Genomic DNA, 14,329 nt, shown 5'->3' on the forward strand with positions numbered 1-14,329 from the left:
ATAACCAAGAATTTTTCAGGGAGAGAGAAACATGCTTGCTAAAACACGGGTGTATAATAACAGCATGACACATCAAGAGAATTGTAAATTCTGACTTGAGAAGTAATGGGAAATTAAGAAATGCATCAGGTCTTAAAAGACACTGAAGTCATAGGGTGGGTTTGGTCCTTAATCTTAGAGGTGTTGGAGTGTCACTTAAAGATTTTGTGTGGAAGGATAATCCTATTTGAGTTCCAAAAGAACACAACTGACCAGGAGACCGGCTGAGGTTTGAGGAGGCTGAGATGAAGACTAAACTGACGTAGTAACAATCAAGAATGAGAAAACAGATTTGAAAACATTTAAGACTTTGGAGTAGTAAGAGTTATAATTTTAGGAACTGAATACTCCATGGAGGTGGACAATGACAAATGCAGACTTGCGGAGTTAGGATTCCTATGGAACGTCAGGACGGAGACATCCAGTTGCTCATATAAGGGCATAGAGCTCAGAAGAAAAGTTTAGGCTGGACCCTGATGATTTGAGAGCTGTCAGCATGAAGGGTTAGAACCATGGGAATGGACAAGATGGTTCAAGGAGAAAGCTGTGAGAAGAGAGATTCAAGCCTGAAAGCCTCAGCAGCATCAGGATGTAAGGCAACAGGATCCACCAAGAGAGGTCTAAGTAAAAGGGAGAATAGTGGTTGTGTTTTTGTGGGGCTTTTTAAAGTATTTTATTTATTTGGCTGCACCGGGTCTTAGTTGCGGCATGTGGGATTTTTTTTTCTTTTTTTTTAAGCTGTGGCATGCGGGATCTTTAGTTGCGGCATGCGAACTCTTAGTTGTGGCATGCGGGATCTAGTTCCCTGACCAGGGATCGAACCCGGGCCCCCTGCATTGGGAGCACAGAGTCTTAGCCACTGGACCACCAGTGATGTTTTTAAGTTGTTTTTCTAGTCCCTTGAGGGGTCGAATTTTCATACTTGTTGAAGGAAACATTAACCTTCACGCGTTCATACAGTCAGTATTTGTTGCACAGCTGTATGTGCCCAGGCGGTGTTCTAAGCACTGGGGATATAGAATTAACTAAGATAGACAAGGTCTCTGCTCACATTCAGGGGCGCAAGGAGAACAACAGAAAAATGAACAAATGAGGAAGATGAGTAGGATAATATGAAGGAATTACAAGATGGCTGCTTTAAGTTGGATTGTCCGAATAGGCCTCCTCTAAGGTAACATATAAGTTCATATCTGAGTGACAAGAAGCAGTCAACCGTATGTAGGGCAGAAGAGCAACTGGTCCTCACAGAAATATCAACTAGGTATGTTTGAAGGTACTAAAAAAACCCCAAGTGGCCTGAATGTTTTGGAATCGGAGAAAGTAATGGGTGGCGAGAATGAAGCGATAGGCAGGTGGATCATGCAAGACTTTGGAATCCAACATAGGATTTTTCTCTAAGTAGGAGGACTATTGAGTTGTTGGGACTGCATTCCGAGTTTAGTGCGAGAAGACAAGGCGGAAAACCTGAGGTGACTTCTGGCCAACCAGCATGTGAGGTGCATGGCTTTAAATGCCCTTCAGAAGGGTCTTTTTTTTTTTTTTTTTTTGCGGCACGCGGGCCTCTCACTGTTGTGGCCTCTCCCGTTGCGGAGCACAGGCTCTGGACACGCAGGCCCAGCGGCCATGGCTCGCGGGCCCAGCCACTCGGCAGCATGTGGGATCCTCCCGGACCGGGACACGGGCTCGTGTCCCCTGCATCGGCAGGAGGACTCTCAACCACTGCGCCACCAGGGAAGCCCTCAGAAGGGTCATTTTTAAGTGTCCTTCAGAATGGTACCTGATGGGCTAGAACCTTTGGTGTAGTAGAGGGTATCTTGTCAAAGATGCTTTCAGGTAGGTAGGTACTGAAGTTCAGAAACCAGTAAGGAATTTTAGATTGTTTAGGCCAATTATAAATCCATCTTCCAGAGACTTATATAAACTATCCTCCCTTCAGGAAACAAGTGTCAGCCACTAAAGCCGAAGCAGAAAAGGATGGAGTGAAGGTCCCCACGACCCTGGCGGAATACTGCATCAAAACTAAAGTGCCTTCCAATGACAACAGCTCAGATTTGCTTTATGACGACTTGTACGACGACGACATTGATGATGAAGATGAGGAGGAGGAAGATGCCGACTGTTATGACGATGATGATTCTGGGAATGAGGAGTCGTGACGTGCTCCTTCGAGGCCCCTGTACTGCCCTGCCATCTCAGGCCAAAGGGAGGGGAGCAAGTGGGGACCTAGCAGTGGCCCCTCAGCAAAAACCTATCATGGGGGTGGGGAAAACAAACACGGCTCCTGGTGACTCCCCTTATGGATCTCAGTTTGCTCCTTTTTATGGACCTCTTAATGGAGAGAAATTAATCCTCCACAGAATGTCTGAATTCTTGCATTCTTTACCCTTCCATCACTGTATTGATTCTTTTTTTTTTTTTTTTCTTTAAACTCAAACTCCCACCTCACTTTGTCTCCGCAAAGTGTTCACAGCAAAACACGTTTGGTCTGTTTTTAGATTCTTGAAGAATTAAATAGTCTTTCATCAAGACGTTTAATGCGTTTAAAGCTGGGAACCCATCGGGAGTTCACAAGTGCTGCATATGCTGGGTAGCAAAAGAAAAAACCGTAAAAGCCCCACAAAACAAACTTTTTCTTAACAAAGCAAATTTGCCAAGTTTTAGCTGCTCATTTACCTTAGTGTGTGTGCATTCGTTCAGCCCCGTGGTGGTGAATTTTCTTTCCCTTCTTAAGGCTGGGGTACAGCAGGCATCAGGGACTTTGTTCTGAACCTGTTGAAATGTGTTCCTAAGGGCACAGGGCCCTTCAGCCTAACACAGAGGCCTCAGTTACTCTGAGAGATCAGATTTTGTTTTTTGAAATCGATTGGGATCTAAAGCCTGAAATAAATATTCATACTTTACATAGAACTGATTGCTATTTATTTTGAAGGCAGAGTTATTTTTTTCCCCCAGGGAGTGGGGAGAGAGTGGGGATTAGTGTGTGTGTGTGTGTGTGTGTGTGGAGTCTTTAGTGACGGGAACGAAGAGTTAAAATCACTATGCTGGTTTTGGTTGATGCTGCTGGGGGAAAAAGTCAAACTACTGGGGACCACTGTTGGGAGAGAAAAACATCTGTTTTATATATTTAACATGGCCTTTCCCTGAAAGATACACTCTCACCATGAGGATTTTTTTTAAGTAGCGAGTTTTAATTACTTAGTATTAATACTAGGTGCATGTGTTAAGATTTTGGTTTTCATTGAGCTGCTTATACTGATAAGTGGTAACTGTGGATATATGTGAGACATGCGTGACCGGTTCCCGCTTTTCTCACTGGATGTGACCTGGACTTTTCTCTCCTTTCAATGTGCTCGGGCTATGGAGTGCAAGCGGAAGTTGTGCATGGAGCTTTCCCCTGAGCTTCTTTGACTCTTCAGGCAGAGCCAAGGGAGTTGTTGGCTGCAAGCAGTGTCTGGGCAACGCTAGATCTTCCTGCCACGCAATTGCTGCAGCCTTGATTTCCCTGGTGTCGATCGTGTGTTACTTCAATCAATACCGAGTTCCATCAGCCTTCACCAACCAGGGACTTCTTCAGTACTTGGCAATGATTTTTGTTTCTTATGGGGGCGGGTCAGTTCACAGGAGGGCAGTGTTCTTTCAGTGGGTAAAATACCGCTATGAACCTACTTCAGATCCCTGCGCGCTAGCGTTCAACTCCTTTTCTTCAGATCGTATAGCTCAGAAAGAACGAAAGGGTTGATGAGGGACAGAGGTAGGATGGACCCTAGGACACAGTCTGTGATACTTAGGTCCTTAGTTCCTCCTTCCTTTCTGATCTCAGGGTTTTCATTCGCTCTTCAAACTCTCCAAACATTTGCCAACTAATTCCCAGCAGCCTTCTCTGGAATCTAGTCTTAAAAAAGTGGGAATGTTGAACGTGCTGAGGTTCACATGGGACACTGTTGAGCCTGGTCCCAGAATCTGTCCAAACTCCATGGCCTACTTGCACCCCTGAGTCAAGTGACTCCAGTCAGATTCAGAGAACAGAGCAGCTCTCCTGTGACAAAACACTGAGTGCAAACTCTCATAGAAGGACGTTGAAACTAGTTTTTCGCCCCACACATACTCATAATGCTCTGATCACCCCGTCAATCACTCCACACTCCCAAAACACACACGCGTACGCCGCGTGCTTGGTCTTACGCTCTCTCGGAGCCCTAAAACTAAGCCTTTTCTCTTCCTGCCAAAGCGTCTCTCCCCCAGGGCAGGCCAGACTCCTTGGCACTGTGGGAGGTGCTGTGCTGCTCAGCCCTGTCCCACAGGCCCTGCTGGCCTCTGTTTTACGTTGACTCAGAGAGCCAGGTGGAGGTTGTACCTCTCAGCCTTTGGGGTGTTACTCTTCAGAGCTGGGTTTGCCTCTGATGAGAGTAGTCGTCAGTTCCAGAAAAGACTGGGGTGTGCTGATTTGCTAGGAGGTGGGACATTCTGATAGCTCAGACTGACTTGTAAAACCCAGGTGCTGGTTCCAGAGCTCTGTCCTGCGAACACATACTATGGCAAAAGAAAACTGAAGCACGTAACTTCTTTCGGGAGTGGAGATCTCAGGCTTAGGCCACAACCTTGTGAGTGCAGTTGTGCTGATTATTTGGTGTAACATGAATTCAGGATCCATCCTGCATTTTTAGGTTCCTTTCGATTCTAGTGGAGGCCTCTGGACGCTCTTCAGGTCTGTGTATTTTGAGGCTGGGTGGAGAACGTACATTATGATTCTGTTGTTGCTTCTCGCAGTCTTCCCCTTTCATTTCACATCATTCCAGAGTTCTTTTTTCTATTAGCCAAGCTTTTTTGTAGTCCCTTCTTTCCTCTTCCCTGGTAATTATTTGCTTCTTTATTTGCTGGTTTCCTTATGTTTGGAAAATACATAGTTAAGCGATTGAAGGGGAAAATGTGTAGTTCTCCACTGAAAATTAACTCTCTACCCTCCCATCCTGATTTTTAAAAAGGTTTACATTTACAAAGATTCAGATGCAATTTTCAACTATTCTGAAACCAGCAGGACACACCTGACTTTAATAGTTTTCTTAGCTGAAATTGTAGATGTTTTTCTTTAGTTTAACTTATGAGAAAAGATTATCTGATGCATTTTGTGTTCAATTTCCCCTTTAGTGGTTTATTTTTTGTCTTTTTCTGCCCATCTGTCTACTAATAAAATGTGAAATAAAATATACCTGTATTGCTACTTCCCCATGGGATGACCCTCTTCTTTTTTTGTGTATTGAAATTAAAAGGTGGTCTTAATCCTTCCTCTGTTCCCTTGCAGATTATGCACAGGAGTCAGCTGGAAAACTAAAACAAAAACCAAATCTTGCTCACCTGCCTTTTGACAGTCTGCTCAACTCACCTCCTTGCAGAATAAATATCCCCAAATCCTTACCAGCTTTTAAGAAAGGTTATTAAAGACAAAGCCATTTGTTAACCTTAATTCTGAAATAGGGCACAAGCTGCCAGTACAAGTAGGTCGGTGAAGTGATGGAGGAGTGCTCCACTGCCCTCCTTACGCAAGTTTTTTGTTTTCATTGTCACTTGTCAACTTCCCGCTGCTAAAAGGGATCAGAAAGCAATAGATCACATAATTTAGTAAGTTTCAGTTGTGGACACTTACTTTTTTTTTTAAGCCAGCAGTGCTTGACCTATCTGATGAATGACCACTGATTTTGGAAGTCAAAACAGACAAGGTGAAGACTGTACCCCTGGGCTGGTTCTGGCACGCTGACTTGAAACGGGACGCTATAATGCTTCGGGCAACACCTCAAGGCCTTGAGCTAGCTGCCAGGCTGGAATACGGCTGCGCCTCAAGACAAGCATGGACATCTGCCCCCTGGTGGAGACATGGATTGTTTTACGGCCCCAGTTCCTTCTGGACTGGTGGCCTGGAATCAGGAGGGAGGAGCTTAAGAGAACTCAGAATCCTGGCCCCAGGTGAATGGTTCCTTGGGACTTTCTGGAGCAGATATTTAGCCCAGGACCCACTTACCTACTTCACACCACCCTGGCTCACTAGTCATCTGTCCCGCCACAGTCCTCGACGGTCAATCAAGATTGCATTTGGTTGATGAAGAGCAAAGGGCAGAGAGGTTTAGCTGTGCAAACTTACTCTCTCACAGGCCTGGAACTGTATTCTCAGAGTTCTTATTACCTTTGTTCCTTTGGAAAAGAAATTACCCTACCGTAATATCCTGTTGACAAGACCCTTTTAGAGACCGCCTTGTCCCCTAAGTCTGTTACAGAGTTGCAAGAAAAACAAAGGTAACCGTTGATAAGCACTGCCTGTCAGGAGGGTTAGCTACCTTGTCAGCTGCGTCCTTTACCTTTTCCCTCCCTGAATGCTGATTGTTTTGGGGCAAGAGAAGGGCCCAGCAAAGCAAGGAATACCCACTGAAGCCCTAACACCCTGTTATCAGAAGCCTGTGACCACGGGAGCTCTACTTCAGCCCTGTGAAGTCCAGGGTCCCTGGAACCATAATGAAGATGGTCTCTGCCCTGAGCTCTCCCTGAGTCACACCACACAGAGAAAGTATGCTCTCAGAACTTTATTAGGTGGAGTCTGGGCAAAAGAGAAAACCTCTGAAACAGTCGCCCACCTGGTTCAGGACGACTGGAATAGAGGAGCCTTTGCTTGGAGACATGTTGTCACTGAGATGAAGGCATATCTTTGATTTTTTTTTTTTTTAAAGGGGAGCTGACTGGCTGAGTATCTCTGAGCGCAAATTCAGATTATTTTAAAAATGGTCAGCCAGAGGAAGGCAAGTCTCTGGGGACAAGACCAGACCAGAAGCCGAAGCCCCAGCTCTCTGTGGAGACAAACAGGTGCCACCTCTATGTGGGTGGGTGGGGGGGGGGCAGGGCTATCTCTCTGCCATTCCCAGATCAAGGTTTGGAGGGAGGGGAACATGACAGATGACAAAAGGACCAGTTTCTCAAAAAGCAAGGGATAAAGTAATTACACAGGGACGAAAACTCAAAGAATGGTTTACAAGGGAGCGAGATGAGTCGTGATTCTTCATTGGTACCTGACCCCAGTCCCCAAACTGCCTCGAGCCAGCCCTTCCAGACGCTGCCCACCGGGGGGCTCTGTAGAAGGCCTGAAGGCCGAAGGAGGGAAGGGGGCTGCTGCTGCTACAGCAGGAAGGGGCTTGAGTGGGGAGCTCCCCCCCCCCCAAGCCTTTTACCACATTTACAAATACATACATAAATACATTACATACAACAGGGAGTCTGGGAGGCAGGCTCCCACAGAGGCTTGGCTGACACAGCTACACGTCTCAGAAACTCTGGGGAGGGTGCCGGGCTCTGTGTGCGCTCTCCTGCCCGGGGTAGGCCCCGCCCTGGCCCCCCAGCTCTTCAGGGTTCAGTTTGTCCAGTATGGAGAGTTGCCGTAGGCAGGTTTGGAGGCTTGCGACTTGGGCTGCAGGGAGCTGGGCTGGCTGCGCTGACCGGAGCCGCTCTGAGGAGGAGAGAAGGCTGTCAAGGCTGCAGTGGAGCCCCCAGCCCAGGGCAGGATGGCCGCCTGCTCCACCGGGCTCACCTGAGCGTCCTGCGGGAGGTGGTGGTGCAGCAGCTGTGAGTGAGGCTGCTGGTGGGCGGGCAGGACGTGCACGAGCGGTGAGGGCGCGTAACCGGGGCCCAGGGGCCCAGGGGAGCCCAAGGCCGAGGGCAGGCTGAACGGTGGTGGGGTCCCTGCGTGAAATCCCTGCCTGTCGAAAGTCTGCAAGGCAGAGAGACGACAGTGAGGCTCGCTTGGCGGCACTCTGCCAGCCCTCCCGCCAGTGCCGGCCCTCCCTCACCTGAGTCTTGCTGTAGACGGACCCAGTCACGTCAGGGAGGCCGGGGCCGCTCGAAGACGCCGACACTCCTAGAAGGAAAAGCGGCTGTTCCCACGTCAGCTGGCCCCAGCGCCAGCCTCCCCCCGCTCCAGGGGCCCTCTGGGGCAGCATCGCCTGAGAAGGAGTCAGGGGAGGAGATGACTGCTCTGGGCCGCAATCCTGGAAAGGCCTACCTTTGCCAGGCCCAGAACCTGCAGACTTGCTCTGTGCCTGCGATGATCCACCATAGCCACCCTTGGTGTAGTCTCCCGCTGCTGCCCCCTGGCTCACGTCATCGTAACCTAGCACGGCAAGGGACAAGAGGCACGTGTGAGCTAGGTGAGCCTGTCCTTCCTGTGCCTCTCCGTGGCGGAAGCACCCCTCACCTGCACTGTAGCTGTGCTGGCCATAGCCACTGGCCTGCTGGAAAGGGGTGGTGGGGCTGCTGAGGCTCACACCGTGCTGCTTGGCTGAGGCCGGGGGGACCTGGTGGCAGGCAAGCAGGAAAGGCATCAGTAGGGGGACAGAGCTGGGGAAGCAGGTCACCCCGGCTTAGCCTCAGGCAGTTGGTGGCACAACCACTAGGCAGGTGTCTTCAGTAGCGCAACACGCTAGATCTCAAAACAGATGGGAAAGGAACCTCGCCCCCAAGCCGGACTCATTCCTCAAGGCCAGGTGACACTCTGAGTGGGGACCTGTCCCTCCCTCCCTGCCCTCCCTCTGTTCCCTGGAGCTGGAGTAACACCGCCCTGAATACTCACAAACACGGTGGGCCCATACTGGAAGGCACTGGGTACGCCTGTATAGTAGGGGAGGCCAGTGTAGCTGTAGCCAGGTGGCAGGGCAGGGTTCAGAAAGGGCTGCTGGGCTGTGTGGTGGGCCTGGGACTGGCTCTGCTGGGGCTGAGCCAGGGTGGTGGCAGGTGCAGGGGACGCAGAGTCTCCTCGGCCAAACTTTGTGACATCACCTGGGAGAAACGGGGCACTGAATCCAGTCACTGCCCCCTATCCAGCCAGGAAAAAGCCAGACTGGTCCCTGTGAACAGGAACAGGCCTGGCTGCCAGCACAACAGGAAACCGGTAGGTCTCTGCAGCCCTTCTGCGTCTGTTTCCAGACTCCCGGGATGAGCCACAGGCCAGTCCGATGACCACTCCACCCCCATGCCTAACCCCCTGAACAAGACTAACCTGAATAGGGATTATTAGCAAGGCTCCCATCTCGACTGGTGAGGGCTGCGGGTGTAGCGAAAGGAATCCCATAGTAATCCTAGGAGAGACCAGAGAGGTTCAGTCAGCACAAGAGCCTCACCCCACTCCCAGGGCAGCAGAACCTGCAGGCAGTACGGGTGCTCCAGGCAATGCCACATTCCCCAGGCCTACCAGACCGCAGGGACGTCACGGGCACACCACCAGAGGGCAGCACTCACAGAGAATTCAAAACAAATGGTGCCAGTCAGAGCTGTGCAGTGTGGCAGGCACACAGCATGTAGACGCACTGACCGATCCCTCAGCCTTCCCCGGGCAGAGCCAGCGGAGGCCCAGTCACACACATCCATTCTACATCACAGATGGATGCTGGTGAATGTCATGGGCCAAACCAACTCTACTGGCTTCTCCAGTGAGAGGGATTATGAAGGAAAGCGAGGAAAGTTAACAGGACAAGGAGAAACCTGAGGAGGAGGAGGGGCCAAAAGGGTTTAACAGGGGTCAGGTCCTGAGCTAGGAGAGACCACCCACTCTGCCCTGGCAACGCTGACATTGCACAGGAGTCAGGACAAGCGTGGATGCTGAGGCAAAACACAGTGGAGCTCTATGAAGAAGGGGAGGCCTGCCCTGACCCTCACTCACCGCCCAGGGCTCTGCCAGCCCTGGACATACTGCACCCCGGTCCTCTGAGCTGAGGGAAAGCCCTCCTGCTTTCCTCGTGGGCAGCAGTGTCTAGGAAAGGCACCTACAGCCTCCTTTGGCCCCATCTCCCGGACACCTCCAGGAAATCCATGGCACCCTCAGACCAGAACCACAACAGAAGGCAGGGCTAGAAAAGCACAGTTAGTAGAACACAAGCGGGGACAGGCCTGGAGGAAGCCCAGGAGGGGGAGCTCTTTGACACAAGAAAATCCAAAGGTGGAAATGAGGCACAAAAGTATCAGAATCTAAGAAATGACCGAAGGGGAAAATGAAAGAAATGCATCTCAAAAGGCAGGCTCAGGGCTTCCCTGGTGGCGCAGTGGTTGGGAGTCTGCCTGCCGATGCAGGGGACATGGGTTCGTGCCCCGGTCCAGGAAGATCCCATATGCCGCGGATTGGCTGGGCCTGTGAGCCATGGCCGTTGAGCCTGCGCGTCTGGAGCCTGTGCTCCGCAACGGGAGAGGCCACAACAGTGAGAGGCCCGCGTACCGCAAAAAAAAAAAAAAAAAAAAAAAAAAAAAGCAGGCTCAGAGGTGATTGCTTCTAAGGCACAAAAAGATTGAAGGAAGGATGATTCCCAGGGCTAGAATCCCATTGAGTCACCTAGGGGCCCAACCAGGCACCACCTTCAGACTCATTCAGGACCACCTCCTGCATTCCATCTCTGATGCCCTGGGGCTCCTGGCTGCAAGGTTTCCTGAGTGTCAGGGGGACTAGGGCCACTTCTGGTTTCCCTGCAAAGCCCTAGGGCTTAAGGCATCCCCAGAAACCCTAAGTTCTGTTTTCCACTCTAGAAATCTGTCATCATGTCCTCAGTATCCTTCTGGGCCCTCCAGGGACATGGGCAGCAGCTGGAAAGTCCCGCAGGCCCCTTGAGCAGTAGTGTGATTGGCTGCTGGTTTGCACACTGGGGAAGAGCTGCCCAGCTACCAACCTATGGAAACATTCCAAGCAGATGAAAGGGTCTTCTGAGAGACACGAGCATCAGCCACTGGGGCCTGGGAGGTAGAGGTGGTGCCTGCAGCTCCCTGAGCTCTCTGTGGCCAGCCCAAGAGGGGCTAACACCAGTGGAGAGGAGTCTGAGGAAGGACACCTCACCTTCACTTGGGGAAAAGGAAAGACCATACCCAGGAGAGTTGACATCAGGGTCCAAATAGCTATTTACTCCCAGACAATGTGACAGATGCCCTGGTCTGCTGCAAATGATCAGGAGTCTGGGAAACGCCAGACCAAGAAGGGGGTGGCGGTACAGGAGCCTGCAGGCTGTCCGGGCAGGGAGCGTGCCTCGTCCTGTACCTCTTCTGCACTGCAGTCCTGCTCACGTGGCCATCCCAGAGAAGGCCCAGTGCTTCGTCCTGGTAGCAAGGGCCAGAATAAAGAGGCAATGCTGCCCCCAGAGTGAGACTGCAGCCACCAGAGAGATCCTGGGGCCAGCGTTCTTATACACGGGATGGCAGGCTAAACCCAGAAGGGCCCTTGAAGACTGCTGGCTCCAGCCACTCACTCAGAAGAACAAAGCTGCCATCACGAGCATCACCAATGGCCACTTCAGAAGCCACAAACACTAGATGGTACTTCGGAGAGGACTTTTTTATAAAAAGTCTAGGGGCACGTAAGCAGCGCCACGTCCTGTTTGTTTGTTTTGGTTGGGGGAGGGGTGGAACTTGAGGGAAGAGAAGGACCCATGTTTGGTAAGGACACTGCCTACTGGGGCCCCAGGTCCCAATGATCTTCAAGATCCCCAGGCACGAGCGCAGGATGCTCGAGTGCCCAGGCTGTAGGTGCAGCACACACAACCACCAAATGGAAGCAGCTTTCTCAGCTGTGGTGCTGAGGGAAGTCCTCAGGCCGAGTGTCCCGAAGGCCAGAGAGGGTAGCTGTCACGGCTGCGCGGGTGAGATGCGCGAGACTCAGAGTCTGAATCCCCCCGGCCACCAGCCCAAATCCCACTCACCATCGGCAGCCGCGACTGCAGCATCTGGAGCTCGTCATAGCCATAAACCTGTGTGAGGACCAAAAAGGCTGTTAGATGCCCTGCCTTGACAGAGTCTAGCTGGAGAAACGCCCGGGATCTGAGCGGCAGAGGCGGGCTCAGGGAAGGAGCAGCAGCAACCCAAGGCCCCCAGGTCCTGCCGGGGGCCGGCCCAGAGCCCCACGTGCGCTCACCGGGTAGGCAGGAAGCAGTCCTCCGGGGCCCACGAGGTACTGGCTGTGCAGCAGGGGAGGCGCCCCCTGGGGCAGGCTGGGGGGCGCTTTGCCTGTGAAGGCAAACTCAAATGGAGTGAAGGGGCCACCACAAGGGCGAGATTCCTCAGGTACTGTGGGCACGGCGGCTGTCGAGCCCACTGTCACGGTGCCGTCCCAGACGAGGCCACGGGCAAGAGGGGAGGGCAGCAGCCGAGAGAAACGGAAGCCGTGCTAGGGGGCGGGGGAGGCAGAGCACGTGCCACCACATCCAGGCTGTGTTACCAGAGGGGCCCGCGCCCTGCGGCACAAAGCACCGCCACCCTCTCCTGAAGGCCGCACTGCGCCGAGAGGGCCCGAGCAGCAGGGACCACCTGCCCCTCAGAACAAAGCAGGCCGGGCAGCGCCAGGAGAGGCACAGCTGGGCCAAAGGCGGGCGAGCAGTCACGACCAAACCACCGTCTGCTGGGCCCACACACTGCCCGGGTCTGGCTGCCAGGCAGTCACAGCAGGAGCAGAAGAGCCCACGAGAGCTGCTCCGTCACCTCGGCTCCAGGAATGAGCGAGGACAGAAAAGAATGGGGAGCTACGAGCACAAAGGCTGCCAGGGATCTGCCCAGGGGAGCGTGCCCCCAGACACCGATTTCAGAACCACCCAGAACCTGGCCCCCACGTGAGCTCTGGAAGATCCGGCCTCAAGAGGTGAGTGGGGCAAAGATGACAAGCAAGTGGCAGCACGGTGGGGGGGGACTGTGAGCTTCCGACGCTCGCGGGCCCCCACCCCCCGGCCTGCCGCCTCGGCCTCCTCCCGGGGGCACACACCTGAGCTCGCCAAGGGCGTGGCCCTGGCACTGCTGCCGGGGGCACTCACGGCGGCACCGCCCAAGCAGAGGCTGCTGACCGCGTTCACGCTGCTTGGCAGGCTGAGCCCTGAGGACGCAGCACTCGAGGCACAGGTTGCTGCCGTTGAGAAGGTGGCTGAGGACTGGAGGGAAGGGGCGCTCTCCACGCCGGCATGCTGGCAAGACAAAAGCCAGGACACATGGATCTGGGGGCAGAGCACAAGAGTGCACAAGAACCGGCCTGGCCTGTGTGCCCGCAGTCTCAGATGGGCCAGTGTGCTCACCGTGGCCTCTCACACTGCAGCCACATTAGGCCACTGGGACACAACTCATCAGCTGAGCTTTCAAGACCATTAAAATGGAGATTTATGACCCAAAAACCCTCCTAAAAAATCATTAAAGTTGCTCAGGCTTTGGTAAGTGAAACAAAGCACAGACACAGATAAGCACAGAGCATCTCAATATGAGGTGAAAAGCCACCTCACAGAAAAGCAAGGGGCCTCAGGAGAGTCGAGCCTGCGGCCACAAGCAGCCCAACCCAAGTCAGAGCCTTCCTGGCTCCTCTGACCTGAAGTCACAGGTGGCCAAGAGAGGCCTTTGCTCCAGGATCTGGTGACACTTTGTGGGTCACCAGGGACTACCAAGCAGGGCCCAGCCCGGCCCTAGGCCTGCCCGACAAGAGCCACTGAGGAAAGAAGGGCAAAGCCTAGCAGAAAGCTGTGAAGAGCCTGAGTGCCAAGGGTCCTGCCCAGCTGCCAGTAAACGAGGCATCAGGAAGGGTTTCAGGGGCTGAGGGGTGGGTGGAAGAGATACACCTGGCTGGGCAAAGCAAGGGTCAAAGAGGGAGGAAAAGGCTCTGTAAGACTGAGACCAGCCTCCAAATCAGAACTTGTGCACAACAAAGAAGCCGGGAAACTCCTGGAGGGAAAGCTGAAGAAGCGAAGGACCAGGAGAAAGGGGGCCACCGTGTGCTCTGCTTTCCACGGCACAGACGGCGCCGTGCGGGTCCCAGCCCCGCGGGCCGTCCTGCCCACCCGAGCACTAGTATCCAGAATCGGCTCAGCAAGTGAAGACCGCTGAAATTATGGTCTTCTGGGGCTCCTCGGGACTCCTGCCCCTTCCGCCTAGATGGACAGACAGAACCAGGAAGACGAGAGCCCAGGGTAGGGCCAGGGCTGCCCAGCACCCTGCGTGGAGCCAAGGGCACCCGCCACAGGATCAGGAACGGCTCTGACCACCGCACTGTGATGGTGGCACTGGCCGCACAACCTTTCAACCACAGGATTAAAAAAAGAAAAAGAAAAAAAAAGAACATTCCCAGACTGGGGAGTACGGGGAATCCACGGGAACTCCAGAGTCATCCAGCAAGCCTCTCCTGCCTTCAATGGACCCTGGCGGCGTTCCTGTATCTGCCCCCTCACCTCTCAAATCTGTGAGGAAGACAAGTTGCTGGCTCGCTCGGACCATCCGACGGGGCTGCCACTCAGCCCCTCAGATGGGCCCAGAAAAGCACAGC

At 52.9% G+C, this 14,329-nt stretch overlaps 2 protein-coding genes across 15 annotated transcripts in view; one reads left to right on the top strand and one right to left on the bottom strand.

Moving 5' to 3' along the window:
• UBE2R2 (ubiquitin conjugating enzyme E2 R2) overlaps window positions 1-5,268 on the top strand; it is a 95,324-nt gene extending 90,056 nt beyond the window's left edge. The window contains exon 5 of the mRNA XM_032636083.1: window positions 1,976-5,268. Coding sequence (XP_032491974.1) covers window positions 1,976-2,195 — 220 coding nt within the window. The 3' untranslated portion in view covers window positions 2,196-5,268. The remainder of the gene's footprint in view (window positions 1-1,975) is intronic.
• Window positions 5,269-5,660: 392 nt separating this feature from the next.
• UBAP2 (ubiquitin associated protein 2) overlaps window positions 5,661-14,329 on the bottom strand; it is a 128,759-nt gene continuing 120,090 nt past the window's right edge. For all 14 annotated transcript variants that reach the window (XM_032636071.1, XM_032636079.1, XM_032636070.1 and 11 more), the window contains 10 exons: window positions 12,794-12,989; window positions 11,954-12,045; window positions 11,742-11,789; window positions 9,068-9,146; window positions 8,642-8,847; window positions 8,267-8,366; window positions 8,075-8,182; window positions 7,863-7,930; window positions 7,604-7,783; window positions 5,661-7,522 (listed from right to left, as the gene is read on the bottom strand). In XM_032636071.1, coding sequence (XP_032491962.1) covers window positions 7,427-7,522; window positions 7,604-7,783; window positions 7,863-7,930; window positions 8,075-8,182; window positions 8,267-8,366; window positions 8,642-8,847; window positions 9,068-9,146; window positions 11,742-11,789; window positions 11,954-12,045; window positions 12,794-12,989 — 1,173 coding nt within the window. In that variant the 3' untranslated portion in view covers window positions 5,661-7,426. The remainder of the gene's footprint in view (window positions 7,523-7,603; window positions 7,784-7,862; window positions 7,931-8,074; window positions 8,183-8,266; window positions 8,367-8,641; window positions 8,848-9,067; window positions 9,147-11,741; window positions 11,790-11,953; window positions 12,046-12,793; window positions 12,990-14,329) is intronic.

This window comes from Phocoena sinus, chromosome 6 (assembly GCF_008692025.1).
Source record: "Phocoena sinus isolate mPhoSin1 chromosome 6, mPhoSin1.pri, whole genome shotgun sequence".
Lineage (NCBI taxonomy): Eukaryota > Metazoa > Chordata > Mammalia > Artiodactyla > Phocoenidae > Phocoena > Phocoena sinus.